The 19,750-nt window shown below is 35.1% G+C and overlaps 1 protein-coding gene across 1 annotated transcript in view; it reads left to right on the top strand.

The window, feature by feature from the left end:
* The window catches only part of SPRED1 (sprouty related EVH1 domain containing 1), a 117,379-nt gene that overhangs the window by 59,811 nt on the left and 37,818 nt on the right, over positions 1 to 19,750 (top strand). Inside the window, exons 3-4 of the mRNA XM_059915588.1 lie at positions 12,267 to 12,435; positions 14,806 to 14,855. Of these exons, the coding sequence (XP_059771571.1) occupies positions 12,267 to 12,435; positions 14,806 to 14,855 (219 nt within the window). The remainder of the gene's footprint in view (positions 1 to 12,266; positions 12,436 to 14,805; positions 14,856 to 19,750) is intronic.

The following is a 19,750-nucleotide window of genomic DNA, read 5'->3' as shown; positions in this document are numbered from 1 at the left end:
CATTCTTACCTCATTCAGATTTTAACGGAAACATATTCAGTCTTTCACCCTTGAGTATGATGTTAGCTATAGAGTTTTTTATAGATGATTTTTTTTTTTGTTTTTTGGCTGCGTTGGGTCTTCGTTGTTGTGCACAGGCTTTCTCTAGTTGCGGCGAGCGGGGGCTACTCTTCATTGCAGTGCGCAGGCTTCTCATTGTGGTGGCTTCTCTTATTGCAGAGCATGGGCTCTAGGTGCGCGGGCTTCAGTAGTTGTGGCTCGTGGGCTCTAGAGCGCTGGCTCGGTAGTCGTGGCACACGGGCTTAGTTGCTTCGCGGCATGTGGGATCTTTTCGTACCAGGGATCGAACCCATGTCCCCTGCATTGGCAGGTGGATTCTTAACCACTGTGCCACAAGGGAAGTCCCTATAGATGAGTTTTATTGAGTTGCTGATAATTTTTATTATGAATAGGTGTTGGAATTTGTCAAAGATTTTTTCTGTGTCAATTGATATGATCACATCTTTAGCTTGTTGATATCATAGATTACACTGATTGATTTTTTTTAATGTTGACCCAGCCTTGTATTCCTGGAATAAGTCCCACTTGGTCATGGTGTGTAATCTTTTTGTATATTGTTGGGTTTGATATGCTACTATTTTTGGAGAAATTTTGTGTTTAAGTTCATGAGAGATACTGGTCTGTAGTTTTCTCTTTTTTTGGTACTGTCTTTGTATGGTGTTGGTATCAAGATATTGGTGGCCTCATAAAATGAATTGGGTAGTATTCCCTCCTCTTCTGTTTTCTGAGTTTGTGTAAAATTGATGTTAGTTCCTCTGAAAATATTTGGTAGAATTCTCCAGTGAAACCATCTCAGTATAGAGATCTCTCTCTCTCTCTCTCTTTTTTTTTTTCTTTTTTGGCCACGCCCTGCAGCTTGTGGAGTCTTAGTTCCCTGACCAGGGATCAAACCCCGGCCCTTGGCAGTGAAAGTGTGGAGTCTTAACCGCTGGACTGCCAGGGAATTCCCAAGTGATCTCTTTTTGAGAGCTTTTAAATTACAAAATCAGCGTCTTTAATGGTTATAGAACTATTTAGGTTTATCTATTTTATCTTGGTTGAGTTTTGATTATAATGTGATTTTCAAAGAATTGGTCCGTTTCTTCTAAGCTGTCTAATTTGAGTGTAAAGTTGTTTTTAGTATCTCAAGTACTGTTTTAAAGGCTACAAGGATCTTTAGCAATATCCCGTCTCATTCCTAAAATTGGTGATTTGTGTATTCATTTTTAATTTGTCAATCTTACTAGAGATTTATCAATTTTATTGCTTTTTTTTAGACCAGCTTTTTGTTTCATTGAGTTTCCCCCCATCTATTTTCAATTTCTATTTCTATTGATTTCTATTATTTGATATTTTCTTCCTTCATCTTGCTTTGGGTTTATTTTGCTCCCCTTTTTCTAGTTTCTTGAGGTAGGAACTTCAATTATTGATTTGAGACCCTTCCTTGTTCCAACATCCGTAACCTTTTGAAAGACTTCAATTCACTGTAATATGAAGGTTTGAATTTATAAAGTTTAACCTTATTTACTAAATTATTCAAATATTATGTATCCTTTTTGTGTGTGTGTTTGCTTCAATTTAAAGGCTGAAGACCTACAACTATCATTATGTTTTTGGATATTCTTGTGTTTCTAAATGGTTTTTTTGTTACATAGATACTGCTGTGTAAGTCAGTTAATAAAGGTTCATGGCTGTTAAATTCTTAGATCACTGAGATTGATTCCATCAGAATTGTATGGGCCCCTCTCCAAATTATGCAGACCCAGTTGAGGGTGAAGAGAATTTTTTAAGCTTATTTAGTTTTATTGTAGCAATTCAGAGTTCTGACAGCCTGTGGGGACTTGGGAAAGAGCCAAGTAAAGAAGCAGGGGCGTATTGCCTGTGCCTAAGAATTTGCCACCAGGAGTTAGAGCAGTATTCAAATTGTGACAGTTCCCTCCTCTGTTTTGTATCTCATCTCCTGTTCCCTCATCTTGTCGCCTTTCACTATCATTTTCTACTGATCCAGTTTCTTTAATGGTTACAGGTTTCTAATGGTTTTATATTTTCAGTCAGTTTTGGTAAGTTATAATTTTTCTAGGAAATTGCTATTTCACTTAGATTTTCAAATTTGAGGTCATAAAACCTTACATTGTATTGTATTCTTCGTTTTTTAATATTTATTTTATTATTTATTTATTTTGTCTGTGCCGGGTCTTAGTTGCGGCACGCGGGACCTTCCTTGTGGCATGTGGACTCTTACTTGCAGCATGCAGACTTCTTGGTTGCGGAATGTGAACTCTTAGTTGCAGCATGCATGTGGGATCTAGTTCCCCAACCAGGGATCGAACCCAGGCCCCCTGCATTGGGAGCACAGGGTCTTACCCACTGGACCACCAGGGAAGTCCCACACTGCACTCGTTATTACTTTTCTAAATCTTTGCTCTGCCTTCAGCTTTGATTATGTAGTCACAGTATAATTATCCTATTTAGGAAATTTAACATGAATGTAGTACTTCAGTCTTTAGTCCATATTCCAGTTTCACCAACTGTTCTAATAATGTTCTTACAACATTTTTGTTCTCTCAGTACAAGATCATGTAGCGTTTAGCTGTCATGTGTCCTTATGCTCCTTTAATCTGGAGCAGTTCCTCAGTCTTTCTTTCATGACATAGACATATTTTTAAAATAGTGGCTCCCTCCCTTCCTTTTGTGGTAGCTGAACTGTTATTATTTGAGAAGGAACACTACCACTGTTCCTTCTGTTACTTTTAAAATTTTTTCTAAAATCTTATTCATCTCAGAATCCAGCTTTGAACACAAATTTTTATTACTAGATAATTAGTAAAAATGTGTTATTTGATAACAATATAGTTTCGTATTTCATAGAATGCACTGGTGTCCTTTATAAAGGATACTAGTTTTTATGTCATCCAGAAAACTAAAGTTCATAATACAAGGCAACTATTTGAAATACCAATTACTGATTTTGGTTATCAAGTAATTTAACTTGAATATAGAGATTTTATTTCAAAAATGAAATGCTTTTTCCATGATTCAAAGGTATTTCAGAAAGTTACAAAAATAATTTGTCTAGTTACCAACTATTACTACATCTTAGATAATACTTTTTGTAAACATGTAATTATCTACTTGTAAGGTAGCATCTATAATAAAGTTACATAGTAGTTTGAAAGTACATTTTTAACTTTGCTCTCCCAAATTATTAGTTGTTATTAGTGAAACAGAAATGTACTTATACCCATTTTTGGCTTGGTCTATTTTAAATTCTTCTGGCAAACAGTCCAGTAATTTGCTCTATATTTCCTAAAATAACTTGGAATATATCTTCAGAAGTTTTGGTTATTTAGTGACTGTGGTGTCCCCTCCCCCACTTTTTTTCTCTGTAATATATCCTAGAACTTCTTTCAGAAGAAGGAAAAGCGTTGGAGATTATGTTTTCACTGTCTTTAGAATCAATTAACTTAAACTTCACGGAATCTATTCACAAGCTCTTTGAGGTCCTGAGTACCTTTATTTATCATTCAAACTCCTCCCCCTCCCTTACTCAAAAAAGTAAATACTGACCTCTCAGGCTTTCATAGCAACTGTACTATTATGGGCTAGTGGCATCACCTTGTGACCAAAATCACCATTGCTACTAGTATGTATTGAAGATCTACTCTGTTGTCAGACACTATTTGAGTTCTCTGTATGTATTGAAGATCTACTCTGTTGTCAGACACTATTTGAGTTCTCTGTATGTATTGCCTTATTTAATTCTCAAGTCAGATGGGTAATGAGTGGTGGAGAGTGGATGGGACCCAGCTATTCTAAGCTGTAGAACCCACAAGCTTAATTAACTTCTATACCAAAATTCCTCTTACGCTTTAATAACATTTTTCTTCTTGGGAAGTGTATGTGTACTGTTCCTGTTCCTTCTGTTATTCATATCTTAATTATTTTATTTTGGAAATTTTTTACTCATGTGAAGAATATCCATTCTCATTAACCATCTTTCTTCTTTTCCTTTCTCTTTTAACTCTTAGCTTGGTACTATAAGGAAACCACTTCTCTTCCCTGACTCCCTTCATCTATATCAGATTTTAATATATTTATGCTAATAGTAGTTTTGCTTTCCTTAAATTCAGAGTTCACCTGTGCATCTGTTTGTTTGTTCTTTCATAATATCTATTTAACCTTTATAGAAGAAAGACAAAGAATATTCGTTCTTTTTGTTACCACTATCTCAAAAGACTTCAAGATCTTATTAAAATATTCATGGTTCCAAAAGTATTTATCTAGCTAGAAAAGACTTGTATGTCTTAAGCAACTTAGACCTATTTAGAGTCTATCATATTAAAATGCAAAGCTGTTCTACCAAATACCCCTTAATATCCTCCCTTCGGTATAGTCCCCTTCCTAAAGGTGGTTCCAGTCAGTCTGTTTGCAGTGACTATATTCTACTCAAACCTAGTCAGGTATATTGGTATGTAAAAGTCTGAAGTTTTTTCTTTTAGAGGTGGTCAGTATAAAAACATTTAAGTGCTTTTGAATTTGTTGTTGCTTTTTCTAGTTAAATTTTTTTCCATTATACTTTTTTATAGTTTATAATAAATAGTGATTCTTTTCTAATCCCAGTATACTTGTAGATGATCCAAAAGTTCAAAATATTCTAGTACTGATTCTAAAACATGACTCTTTAATTTCTTCTTCGTTAACTAGCCACGGGCTTAGTGGATCCATTAGGCGTTATTGATGTCAAGTTACTTTGGCAGCATATTCTTTTGTAGTTATTCTTGTTGAGTCACTCTTACACTTAATAGTCACTTTACAGTTGTTATTTACACTCAATATCTTTTCTGCTTATTAGTTTAATATATCACCTGTCTTCTTTAGGGTAGAAATAAGGGCAGGGCCACTAATCTACTTTCAAATTTATCTTTCTCTAATTTATACATGTCCTTCATGGTTACTATGGAGGTCTGATGAAATTCACATCACTCCTTAACCCCAGAAAGAAGTATAGTCAACTAATAATTAGAATTAGCTAGAGATGTGTTTCAAGTTTGACAACTGTTTACAGACTATTTTTACGGTTATACTTTTAATGGCTTCTGGCAGTTGCTTTTAGGGTAGTCTTAACAGAACTTAAAATTATTCATTTCATTTTGTACTAGATCTTTTCTTGTAAAAAAGTTCTAAGAGTGAGTGCAGGTCATGTATTCTGGGAGAGATGTAACCACTTCAGGCCTGTAGAACACCTGTTACTTTACTTTATTGGTAATTAATAGATATAACTCCCTATTAGCCAGAAGTAATTTATCAGGGTACCTCATTTTTACAACAGCATAAATAATTCACCTGGCAGTGCTGGATTGGTTGATTGTAATCTCTTGGCAAAAATGTAATTGCCATTTTCTACAGTTTGTTTGCTAGTTATTCCAATCACAAATATGGTAAACTTTGAATCTGCTTCCTGTATGCCTATTACTGTTAATATTACTGTGATCTTAAGATACAGAATTAATACAGTGAAAATTGCAGTGAACTAAAGTCAGAGCACATTGTTCTGATATAGTTGAGAAGAGGCAGTGGAAGTGGGAGGCAGCATAATTCACTGACTTTTAAGAATCCTTCTAGGTCGTAAAATTATTTTTGTTTTTTCTGGAATGCAGATTTAGTTTTGATCACATGGTAGGTAGAAGCCTTTTGAGACATTCTCTTAACTACTTTTTTTTTAACACCTTTTTACCCTCATTGATCTTTTTTAAAAATTTGAGATGGACAGTTGTTATCCCTATTACTTAATAAAGGTGTGGTTTATATTGTCCTTAGTGTGATGAGAATGCATTCATTTTTTAAATGCTACTTAAAGTCAGAAGCAAAACAACTTTTTAATATATTGTGTGACTTAGATGAGAAATTGTTATGCCTTAGATATGGAGGCTTTGATAATTATGTAAATGCTGAGTGATGCAGAATGTTCTAGGAAGCATAGTTTTTAAATTATCTACAAAGATGGTGAGTGGTTATGTCAGTAGATTACCTGCATTTTTCTTTCTCATTACCTATTCCTAAATTCAGAATAGCTACTGCCATAGTAGTAGCCTTTTCCTAAATGATAGTTATTTTTATGGTACGCTAAATACATACTATGAACAGTAAGATATATTTTATTTCCTAATATTACTTTGTAGATAAAAGTTAATGACATAAATTGACATCTACTTCATAATTAGGTGGCATTTTGTTTTTGTACCAACATGATGTGTATGATGTGCAACCTCAGTATTTATATGACTTCTAGGTGGAACACATTCTTGCATAGATACTTGTATGAGTCAAAGAACTAGTTTATTATCCTTACCATTTCCTCACTGTATTTTAAAGCTCATTTTAAAAATTTATTTTTTTATGTGTTTTGGGAGCCTCTGTAAAAAAATAGATAGCCATTTGTAAATAAGTGGTATAGATGAGTATAGATCACGTTGAAATTTTATTTATCTAACAGATAATAGTTGGAAAACAACTTTGGGAAGTTTCAGAGAGGAGCTAATTTAGCAATATTTTCATGTATTAAAGATTAATTTAGTGACATTTTCATGTAATGACTGTAGGACCAAACTCCGTTTTTTATGTCCTTCTCTTTTTTAATAATTGCAATTTAACAGTTTTCTAAAATACATATCTCTTTCCCACTGTTTATGAATACAGTAAATATGTTGCAGTAATCCATAATGCCAATTTTAACTTCTTGAATTCCAAAACCTAATTTAATTATGAATTTTATTATTATTATTGCAAAATGGTTGTTGTAACAGATAGTTAAATCTTTGTCAAATGCCAAGTGCTAACACACTTTGCCTGTAAGCAAGCAGGACATTATTTTGTTACCTTCTTTGTTACTTATTGCAGAATAACAAGACTTACTATCAAAGATATTCAGTGACAGGCTGGTAAAATTTAACAATCAGCTTTTGGTGGGGGAGGGCGGGGGGATTGGAGAGAGGAAACGCTTTATAGCTTAACATACTTCCACCATGGCTGTTTTCAGTCAATATAACGTCACTGCATGTGGAGTTGGGAAGAAGTGATTAGTAGTGCACCATTATTTTTTCTTTTGTTACCTGTGCCTTTGGTGTCATATCCAAGAAAACATTGCCAAGTCCAGTGTCATGAAGTTTTTGTCCTATGTTTTCTTCTAGGAGTTTTATCGTTTTAGGTCTTCTTAGGGTCCTTGATACATTTTGAGTTAATTATTGCATGTGGTGTTAGGTAAGGGTCCAACTTCATTCTTTTGCCTGTACACATCCAGTTTCGCAGTACCATTTGTTGAAAAGACTTTCCTTTCTTCCACTGAATGGTCTTGGCACTGTTGTCAAATATGTTGAGGTAGTTTCCTTCTAGTTCTTGTTTGTTAGGTATTTTTATCATGAAAAGATGTTGAATTTTGTTAAATGCTTTTTCTGCATCAATTGAGATGATCATGTGGATTTTTTTTCCCCTTTTTTCTGTTCAAGTAGGATATTACATTGATCAATTTTCATGTGTTTAACCATCCTTGCGTTCATTTGTTGAGGATTTTTTGCATCAGTATTCATAAAGGATATTGATACATAGTTTTCTTGTAATGTCTTTGGCTTTGGTATCAGCACAATGCTGTCCTCATAGAATGAGTTAGGAAGTGTTTACTCCTTCAGTCTTTTGGGAAAGTTTGAAGTATTGGTATTAGTCCTTTAAATGTTTGATATAATTCACCGGTGAAGCCATCAGGTCCAGGGTTTTTCTTTATTGAGAGACATTTAATTACTGATCCAATCTACTTACTAGCTATATATCTATTCAAATTTTCTATTTATTTTTGATTTAGTCTTGGTCTGTTTTATGTTTCTAGTAATTTGTCCGTTAAATCTAGGTTATCTGACTTGTTGGTGTACAGTTGTTCATAGTACTCTCTTATAATGCTTTTTATTTCTGTAGAATTGATGGTAATGTCTCCACTTTCATTTCTGATTTTTATAATTTGTGTCAATTTGCGTCTTCTCTCTTTTTCTTCTGAGTCCTTCTAGCTAAAGGACTTATTAAAATCTTTTTGAAGAACCAACTTTTGGATTCATTGATTTTCTCTATTATTTTTCTGTTCTCTAATTTGTTTCTGCTCTCATCATTATTATTTCCTTTCTTCTGCTAGGTTTGGGTTTAGTTTGTTCTTCTTTTCTAGTTCCTTAAATTGTAAAGTTACGTTGTTGATTTAAGATTTTTCTTTCTTTTTTTTTTTAATGCAGGTGTTTGTGCATTTTCCCCTTAGTACTGCTTTCACTGTGTGCTATAAGTTTTGGTATGTTGTGTTGTTTTCGCCCTCTAAGTATTTTGTAATTTCCCTCGTGATTTCTTCTTTGATCAGTTGGTTAATTCCCAAAATTTTTTTAATTTTCCAGTTTTCCTTTTGTTATTGATTTTTAATTTCATCTTATTGTGGCCAAAGATACTTTGTATGATATCCATATTTTTTTTTTTTTAAAGATTTTCTTTTTCTCTTTGTTTTTATTTATTTATTTATTTATTTATTTATTTATTTATTTATTTATTTATTTATTTATTCCATGGCTGTGTTGGGTCCCCGTCCCTGCGCGAGGGCCCCCTCCAGCCGCGGCGAGTGGGGGCCACTCCCCACCGCGGCGCGCGGGTCCCCCACCACCGCGGCCCCTCCCGTCGCGGAGCACAGGCCCCAGACGCACAGGCCCAGCAGCCGTGGCCCACGGGCCCAGCCGCTCCGCGGCACGCGGGATCCTCCCAGACCAGGGCCCGAACCCGCGTCCCCCGCATCGGCAGGCAGGCTCCCAACCACCGCGCCACCAGGGAAGCCCGATATCCATATTTTTTATTATATTGAGATTAATTTGTGGACTAACATTTGGTCTGTCCTGAAAAATATCCCACGTGCACTTCAGAAAAATGTGTGTTCTGTTGCTGAGTAGAGTGTTTTGTATATGTCTGTTTGGTCTAGTTGGTTTACTATGTTAAATTCTCTATTTCTTTATATTCTGTCTGGTTCTTCTGTTGATTATGTGAGTGAGGTATTGACGTCTCCAACTATTACTGTAGAACTGTGTTTCTCTCTTCAGTTGTGTCAATTTTTGCTTTATATATTTTGATGTTCTGTTACTAGGTACCTAAATGTTTATTGTTGTTTCTTTTTGCCCTATTGAACCGTTTATTAATATATAATATTTTTATTTTAATGTTCTTTTTGATTTAAAGTCTATTTTGTCTGATAATAGTATAGCCACCCCTGCTCCCTTTTGGTTGCTCTTTGCATGGAATGTCTTTTTCCATCCTTTCGCTTTCAACCTGTTTGTGTCTTTGGTTGTGCTTTTATTTGTTCTGCCAATCTCTGTCATTTGGTTGGACAGTTAAATCCATTTACATTTAAAGTAATTGCTGATAAGGAGAGACTTCTGTCATTTTGCTGTTTTTGTATGTCCCTAATAGCCTTTTCTCCCTCATTTCCTGCTTTCCTATCTTCTTTTGTGTTTAGTTGATTGTAACAAAATGTTTAAATTCCTTTCTCATTTCCTTTTATTTATATTCTATAGCTATTTTCTTTGTGGTTACCATGGAGGTTGCATTTAACATCCTAAAGTTATAACACTCTAATTGGGATTTAAACTAGCTTAACTTCAATAACATACAAAAACTGTTTCTTTACAGCTTTGACCCCACCCTTTCATTTGTTGATAAATTACATCTTTATACATTGTTTGCCCAGAAACATAAATTAATACTTCTTTTAAATGTATTAGTCTCTCAAATTTTGTAGAAAACAATATTTGTAGTTATACACCACAGTTACAGCAATACTTAGCTTTTACACTAATAATTCATTGTTTTCTTTAAATGTAATAGTCTCTCTTAAATTTGATAGAAAACATAAAGTGGAGTTTCAAACCAATGTTAAAAATATTGCTTTTATAATTGCCCTTGTATTTACCTTTATTTCTTTATATGGCTTCAAGTTACTTTCTTATGTCATTTTATTTCACCTTGTAGGTCTCCCTTGTGCATTTTTTGCAGGGCAGATCTAGTGGAAACAAACTCCCTTAGCTTTTGTTTATCTGGAAATGGCTTAATTTCTTCGTTACTTTTGAAGGATATTTTTGCCAAATATAGAATTCTTGGTTGACAGTTTTTTCTTTCAGCACTTTGACTATGTCCATCCACTATCTTCTAGCCTCCAAAGTTTCTGAAGAGAAATCTGCTGACGTTCTTATTGAGGATTCCTCATATGTGACAATTCATTTCTCTATTGCTACTTTGAAGAATCTCTGTGTCTCTGTGTGGCCTGTTGAGTTCATCTTACTCAAAGTTTGTTGAGCCTCTTGGATGTTTATGTTCATGACTTTCATAAAATTTGGAGTTTTCAACCATTCTTTCTTCACATATTCTCTCTGCCCCTTTCTTGCTCTTCTTCTAGTTCCCACGATGTGTATGTTGGTCCTCTTGATGCTGCCTGTAGGTCTCTTAGACTCTGTTTGCGTTTCTTCAGTCTTTTTCCTTTCTGCTCCTCAGACTCTAATTTCTGTTGTCCTATCTTCCAGTTCAGTGTTTATTTTTTGTGCCTACTCAAATCTGCTTTTGAATCCCTCTAGTTGAAGTTTTCATTTTAGTTATTTACTTTTCAGCTTCAGAATTTTTTAGTTTCTTTTTAGATTTGCTATCTCTTTATTGTTATTTCCATTTTGTTCATACATTGTTTTATGTCATACTTTGCTATATCACCTACTGAAAGAAACAAAAAGAAATCAACAGAAAATGTCCCGAAAAAGACCCAATGGCAGATCATTAGACAAAGACTTATTAAAAAACTGTTGTAAAGATGCTCAAAGAACTAAATAAGATATGGAGAATCTTTGAATGCTTTGGGAATTTTCTTTTGAACACTGGACATTTAAATCATAATATGGTAACTTGGAATATGGTAATATGGAAATCAGATTATTCCCTTCCCTGGAGTTTCCTAATTTTTGTTATTGTTTTTGTTTTCGTTTTTTTGATTGTTGTAGGTTGTCTCTGTGCCAAGGATCAGCCTGAGGTGTAAATTTAAGGTTTTTTCATGTCTTTTCTGAGCCTTTCCCTGGATATGCATAGTCACTTTCTAATTCTTCCTGTATATGTAGTTTTTTTTTTTCAAAATTTTATTTATTTATTTATTTATTTTTGGCTGTGTTGGGTCTTCGTTTCTGTGCGAGGGCTTTCTCCAGTTGCGGCGAGCGGGGGCCACTCTTCATCGCGGTGCCTGGGCCTCCCACTGTGGCGGCCTCCCTTGTTGCGGAGCACAGGCTCCAGACACGCAGGCTCAGCAGTTGTGGCTCACGGGCCCAGTTGCTCCACAGCATGTGGGATCCTCCCAGACCAGGCCTCGAACCTGTGTCCCCTGCATTGGCAGGCAGACTCTCAACCACTGCGCCACCAGGGAAGCCCCTGTAGTTATTTTTGAATGTCCTAGTCTTCAATGTCTGGCTGCCATCATGGGAAAAAGTGATAAATGACAGATAAAAAAGGGAGCTGGCTTTTTAAATACCTTGGAAGTCACTTCATTCTGATGCAGAGGAACTTGCAACAATGAGGGAAGATACAACAGTGGCAAATGGCTACCCTCCTCTTTGTCTGCACCTCTGTGATCAGAAGCAGCAATTAGTGATGAGAGCACCAATCCCTGATACTTGGAGGATAAGGTCCTTTTTACCTACCATGGCTTCTGTAATTTGCATGTGCACAGCTCCCTGCCCTATGGCTGGGAGTTGGGATGAAGGAGGTGCTGCTACTGTGCTAATACCTGAAATTGACAAAATTAACTGCAATTTACTGTCCATGTCTTCCCTGGAAGTTACAAGCTTTCAACAGACTCTATAGAGTTCTAACATAGTCACAGCAGACAGATTCTGCCAGTCAGTTTTGTCTAGGTAGGGAGACAGATTCCTGGTGTTTCTTGCCTCCTGCCATCTTCCCAGAATGGTGGGAAGATGGTGCCTCCTGCCATCTTCCCAGAATCTTCTTTAATCCCATCTTAATTTCTGTATTGAGTGACTTTGTGAGTAGATTAAGTAGCAAGACCTCTGTATTAATGGGGTGGGGGTGCTTTTATTAAAATATAACAGCTCTTTTCTCACCTACCTTTGTATTTAAGAGCTACATTAGATGCATTTGATATATGTATAGTAATTTTGGCATTTAACTTTTGGCAGGTGGTTTTGGAATGTATGCTTAAAAAAGACCTCATTTACAATAAGGTCACTCCAACATTTCACCACTGGAAGATTGATGACAAGAAATTTGGCCTTACCTTTCAAAGTCCTGCTGATGCTAGGGCTTTTGATAGAGGCATTCGAAGAGCTATAGAGGATATTTCTCAAGGTAGGTTATTTTGACTGTTTTCTTAATTTGTTTATCAGTTATATATAATAGAAGTGACTTCAAGCAAGTCAACTTTTGTGATATGAGATCAGGCTTTGAAAGCTGACTGTAGGTGAAGATAAAATAATGGGCTCCTTAATCTGTTTTATGTTTGTCACATCACAGTATATACCAATTACATGTATTATCTTGAAGAGCCCATCAACAGCACACTTCAGATAATTTGAAAGTTTTAAAATAAAAGCTCAAAGAAGAGGGCAGCAGTCAGGTAGAACTTTGAAAATCCTCCGTGAGTATGTTACTCATATCCTTGTTTTGGTAATTATAAAGAGAAAATTTGTAATAATCAAATATATGTCAACTCCAGTTATTCTATGGCAAAGCCTTCCTTACTGCTTTATCTGATTTCATTAATAAGGATTGGCAGAGACCTCAACCCAATCTATCCCTTTGTATATCTTAACCAATCTGTTAAGATCATTAACTCTTAAAGCTTGCAGGTTTTAAAGGGAGGAAGAATATTTACACGTAAGACTGGCCTCTGCTTAATTAAACAAAAAGAAATCACATTAAAACCCATTTCTTTCCCCCAAAGAAGTCATAACTAAGATTTGATTTGTTTTTCTTATTGAGAAGAAACATTATCTCTATTAGAAATAACCTTCTTATACAACATAACTGAATGAAAATGTGTTGACAACATTGTGGCTCATATATTTTGAAGATGGCATTTTAGTAGGAAAATCAGAAGAAATAAACTAATTATGAGACAAACCATAGGCAAGAACATGGAAATGCTTAGTACAAATATGTATTGCTAACTGTGTGAAACTGAAGTTAAATAATGTATTTAGCTACTTTGAAAGACTAGAATTTGGTAAACAAACAATCTTTGATTTCTGATTCAGAAAAAAATTCCATGAAATGGTAGCACTCATTTTTAATACAAGAACCCATAACTTCTTCCTATATCAGGGTTCTCATTGTTCGCTGCACATTTGAATCACCTGGGAGCCTTTTGAAAAATAGCATAATTGGTCCCCACTCCAGCCCATTTGAATCAGACTGCCTGGGGAGTGGTGCTGAGGCATTCCTTTTTTTTTAAGTTCTGTGCATTTCAAATGTGGTGAGGAATTGTCAAATGATTATATATCATGAATTTAGGGAGGGGCAAGATGAATATGGATCTTCAGATTCTCCAGTAGTAGTTGTGGTTCTCAAACCACTGCAAGAAACTTAAAAATAAAAAAATTTATGATGCCCAATGCCTCACCCCTCAGAGATTCTGACATTATTGGTCTGAGACTGTATTCTGGCATCATTATAATTTTTTTAAAGTTTCCCAGTTAATTCTGATATTTTGTTAGTGTTGAAGAACCAGTGCTTTAAAAAGAAAATCGTTATCCATGGTTGCTGGAATATTTAGTTTTGAATACTTTTATGCCTACATTCATACCCCCATAGGAACATACTTCTTTCACTAGGATCAGATAGATTGGGTTTAACCTTTTAAAAGAAAATTAATAAGGAGACGCTTACAAACACCTAGCCAGGTAGAATAGACTACAGTACTCAGCCTGTCTCATTGTTTTTGAACATTTTTGTAAACATACTGGTTAGCATTATTATCAGCCACTGTATAGGTTTTCAACAATCCCATTAAATTTTTCTTACTTAGCCTCCCATGACAGTAAGAATAAACTATGCACCTTTTCCATAGGACAGCTTTCTCTTCATCTCCATGCTAGCTATGTCTCAAGGGTAGCATAAACTCAGAATACTTTGCTAAGGTAAATCCTTCCTTATTAATTTATTGGAACTAAAGGCACTCTTGAACGCCATGAAAACTTATATAGAGGCATTGGTGCACAAAAGTCAATAGCAACAGTTGGCTATTGACTATCAACAGTGGATTAAGGCTCATTTTTTTTCCTTACTAAAGCTACTGAAATCCTAGTTGGGGGTACTAAATACTGTTTCCTGGGTCAGAGTACTTAGAAAAATTGAATAAATCATGTGGGCATCACCTAAACACCAGAAGAGTGCGGTGCATATACTCTTCCTGGCAGTTTCATTATTTCAGAGAAATCAGAGGCAGGGCTTGCCAGAGATAGCGTACTTTCACAGAAGACACCTCTTTAAGTAAGTCACTGGAAATTTACCTGTAGAAGAGGAAAGCAATCACTTTATTCTCTCTTTATCTAACAGAGGGGCAAGTATGAGTGACCAACATCTGACTGGTTGCCAGGCAGTCCAGAATGATCTCTGATTAGTCTTCTACAGTATCATAGTGATATTATCAATGAGTCAGCAATACTAAAATCTAAAACAAAAATTCTATGCTTAATTAACTTTTACCCATTTTCTTAGGATGCCCAGCATTTAAAAATGAAACTGAAGGAGCAGAAGACAACTTACAAGTAAGTAGTTTGGATTAAAAGGAATTTCTAGACATAAAGGATGTAGAGGAAATCACTAGCCTTAATAAATAAACAATTCATATAAATTCTTAAGAAATTTCTGGACACTGTATTTGTCAGGAAGTACAGGGAAACAAAACCAATAGAATGTGTGTATGTATATATATATATATATATATACATATATATGTATGTATTTATTAATATGTGTAAAGAGGACTTGGTTTTGTTCGGTTTGTTTGTTTAAGGAATTGGCTCATGTGACTGTGGGAACTGGCAAGTCCGAAATTCACAGGGTAGGCAGGTAGGCAGGCATCCCAGAAGTTCTGGCAGGAGTTGATGTTTTGCTCTTGAGTCAGAAGGCAGTCTCAAGGCAGACTTCCTTCCTCCTTGGGGGACCTCAGTCTTTTCTTTAAGTCTTTCCAGAATGAGTCCACCCACTTTATGGAGGATAATCTCCTTTACTCTGAGTCTACTGATTTAGATGTTAGTCACATATGAAAATTACCTTCACAGTAGTTAGACTGGTGTTTGACCAAACCACCATCGCCTAGCCAAGTTGACAGATAAAATTCACCATCACAGATACCCCACCGCATAGGCAAGGTACTTGTATTAAAAATTCGTAGAAAAGTAATTTCAAATTATTAATAAGCATATGGACACCCTTCTGTTTTATATCACTAGTAATCAGCAGGTAGTATAAATTAACATTTATTAGTTATGAAATTATCAAGATTTAAAAATTAATATTACCCCAGACTGTGTCTTTTCATGAGGTTGACAGATTGACGCTCTGCTAGAGAAAATATAAATTGGTAGATTCTTTGTAGAAAGCAGTTTGGTAATAATGTATTTAAAAGCTTTAAAAATAGAAACAGGACTTCCCTGGTGGTCCAATGGTTAAGACTTCCCCTTCCAGTGTTTCAGGTTCGATCCCTGGTCAGGGAGCGAAGATCCCACATACCTTGTGGCCAAAAAGCCAAAGCATAAAGCAGAAGCAGTATTGTAACAAATTCAATAAAGGCTTTAAAATTGGTCCACATTTAAAAAAAAATCTTTAAAAAAAAAAAAGAAATATTCATACCTGTTGGTCCAGTGAATCAATTTAAGGAAATAGAGATACACAAAAAATTTGTGTACACAGATTTTTGGGTGTGTATGTGTATGAAATATTGATAATAAAAAATAAGCTATCTAAATGGAATGGAAATGGTTGAATTAAGGTATCTTTGTCATGCGACCACTAAAAATTTTATTATTAATTTACTTGCAGTGTATTGAGTAGTAAAAACAGATAATTATATGGTGTTGTCATCCATTGTTACTCAGCTAAAATGTTAAATAATTTTGTTACTTTTGGATTGTGGGATTCTGAGATATATGGCTTTCTTTTTAGTACTTTTAATTTCCTAAAGTATTAATACTTTTAGGATAATAGTGAAAGAACCCAAATTTATATGTATACCTTGTATTAATAATCAATTATTCATATTATTGTAAAAATAGTCATCACCTAAAGGACATGGCAAAATGTTTTATGTACATTTATAATCAGAAAATAAAAATGGCTTTTATTTCTGAAAATTTGAGAAATATAGCAAAGTTCAAAAAATAAAACATAGATATGCTACCATCCATGATAACCATCATACATATTTTTTAAAATATTTATTTATTTATTTGGCTGCTCCAGGTCTTAGCTGCGTCACGCAAGATCTTTGTTGCCGCGTGTAGGATCTTCGTTGCTGCATGCAGGATCTTTAGTTGCGGCACATGGGATCTTTAGTTGCGGCATGCAAACTAATTAGTTGTAGCATGTGGGATCTAGTTCCCCGAACAGGGATTGAACCCGGGCCCCTTGCATTAGGAGCACAGAGCCTTAGCCACTGGACCACCAGGGAAGTCCCATACGTATTTTTAAATATGGCCTCTGAGTTTTTTTCTGGACAAATAAATGGGTACACATGTGTTATTATGATATCATTATTCTGTAGCTTTTTTTTTTTCACTTAAATACATAATGATATTTTGTGACCTTAAATATTTTTTCAACTTTACAATTTTTAATCTTTTTTGTGTCTATCTAATTTGTTTTCAATAGATGTATCCTAACCCATTATCCTTACTGTACATTTAAGAGTTCTTATTTGTGTTTTAATATATGAATCTGTTTATTGATGGTTAATTATTATTTTAAAAACTGAGTTTCAGTTAATTAGGTATAAGAAATAAGTAATAAAATGCAAAATAAGTATACTTTTTATAGTTAAGTGTTTCCTAAAGTTCTGTTCTGGTATCAATGAGAATATGGAGCTGGAAATGGGAAAACATTTTCTGAATTGCTCCCTGTGAAGAGAGTAAATTTGGTTAAAATTCAACTTGAAAAAGAGTTTTTTAACATTCTGCTTTGGTTTTACTTCATTTCTATATATAGCACTGTATAGAGGAAAAACTTTTACAGGACTTAATTGTTTGCAAGACTTTGTGCATATTGCCATCAATGGCTAGTAAAGAGAATTACTGTATAACCAAAGCAACAAGAGTAGTTAATCTGTTGTTAGCTCCTTGGGATCTCTGCTTCATAGTAAGTTCTCTCCACTGCCTCCAGTCCAACAGGTTATACACACACACACACACACACACACACACACTCTCTCTCTCTCTCTCTCTCTCTCTCTCCCACACGTACACACCCACACACCTAAAAGAGTTATTTATATTTTAGCTTCATTGTATACTAAAGCACTTGCTTGGTTTTTATTTTCATAATAAAATAGAAAATGTGCATTGTCACTAGAGACTCTAAAATAGGCTTCCATGTAAATGTAATTTCACTAAGAGCAATTTTTATATCAAGTTTTAGTTCTTGGTTTTTGCTTACTGTGGTGTTTTTAAAATAGATTCTTAAATTATATTCCTTTTGGTGGAATCTTATTCTCCTCCCCTTGAGTGGGCGCTATACTTACTGGGTTGTTTCTTAATAAGGAGCATATGGTAGAAATGACAAGAGTATGGCTTCCAAAGGTAGGCCATAAAAGATATTGCAGCTTCTTTCTGGCTCTCTTAGATCCCCTGTACTGGAGGATGCCAACTGCCATGTCATGGGGACACTCAAGCAACTCTGTGGAGATGTCCTTGTGGTGAGGAACTGAAGTTTTGTGACAATAAACATGTTAATGAGCCATCTTGGATGCAGGTCATTCACCCCCAAATGAGCCATCAGATGACTGCAGTCATGGTTGATGTCTTAACTGTAACTTCCCTAGGGACTGTGAGCCGGAACCACCTTGTTAAGTGGAAGCTTAAAGTTAAGCCTTTGAGGAGACTGCTGATGAGGTCTTAAATGAAAATGGAAGAGCACCATATTGGAAACTGAAAGAAAGGAAATCACTGTTATATAGTAGCAGAAAGTTTAGCAACACTGTCACCTGTAGTAATAAGTGAAGTAGAAAATGTACTACTTCTGGTTATGGTAAAGCAGTGGATGGGAGAAATAGGCTCAGGAAGGGGTCCTAAACAAACAAAAAGAACCAGGACTTGCTGGTTTTGAAAATTCTCATCCTCTCAATATGTCACACTATGCTAAAATTAGGAAATGGCTTCCAGGCAAAGATCATATCCAGGGCACTCTCAGAATAGGTTTGTCTAAAGATGAAGCCAGTGGTGTGACTATAAAATCCTTTGTTAAAACCTCAGAAAGATGTAATGTGAGCCTCAGAGAACCTTTCAATCAAAGTAAGAGGGCTTAAAGCAGATTAAGGGTGTCCTCAGCAGAAATTTAAAGTAGAGAAGAGTTTGTCTCAGAATTGTGACTGTGCTTTTTGTCTAACAGAGTGAATCCCAGTAAGATTCCCAAGAGACCCACAAAGTTTTCTAAAGAGTTAATTGGCAGAAATATTACCAGTCTGAGGAGCGGCCCCTTGAATCCCCAAAATTTTACTGGCAGGAAGCAGGTTGAAAAACATTTTACATGTAAACATGGACTTCCTTTCATAAAACGGAAAGATAACTCAGAAATAGAACCAAAATCTCAAAGGGCAGAGCCAAGAGCTATGGAGAATTATTCCCATATTCAAGGAACTTCTAACATGTTCCCACCTTGATTACAGAATTACTTTGGATCAGTGACTCCATTTTCTCTTATTCTGAACCAGAAGTTTTGTAACAGTTATCCTCTGCCTGTCCTACCATTGTATTTTGGTTGTGTGTGGGGCAGATAATTTGTCTGTTTAGTTCATGGGTCCTCACAATGAGAGGAACTGTACTTAAGGAACACCATTCAGCTAAGTTGCTCCCAAATTTCTTACTCAAAGAAACTATGAGATAGTAAATGTTCTTAGAAGCTGCAGTTTTGTGGTAATTTGTTATGCACCAACAGCTAACCAATACATAAGCAGAAAAGGAAGATGAGTAGAATGAAAGCTAACATTTATAGTCATGTTCATTTCATCTTGCTCCCATTCTCAACTTTTTTAGATGATACATCTAGCTTAGGTTAAATTCCATTTTTCAATAGAAGATTGTATTATATCTTGGTTTTATAGCCCCTTTACAACTAAAAGTATGTTCAGGTAGAAAAAAACACAGTTCTTATTAGTTTAAAAAATTCTGAGCCCGATTATGTATGTATAATATATTAACCTTAATTACACCAAAAGGGGCTGGGGGATACTGAGATGCTAGCAAAATGTGAAATTTTTAAAAAAAGAATCAACTTACAGAATTAAACTGCCAAAGAAAACTCTTAAGTTTACTTTAGTACCATTTATTTCATGATATGCTAAAGTTTTCACATACATCATTCTTATTTTGGAATGTATTGGAGGTTATAAAGTATTCTAATTCAGTTAACCACTTTATTAGGAACAAAGTACATTATTGTTTTGTAATCC

Source organism: Balaenoptera ricei, chromosome 2 (genome assembly GCF_028023285.1).
Source record: "Balaenoptera ricei isolate mBalRic1 chromosome 2, mBalRic1.hap2, whole genome shotgun sequence".
NCBI lineage: Eukaryota > Metazoa > Chordata > Mammalia > Artiodactyla > Balaenopteridae > Balaenoptera > Balaenoptera ricei.
This window is presented reverse-complemented; position numbering and strand designations above follow the sequence as displayed.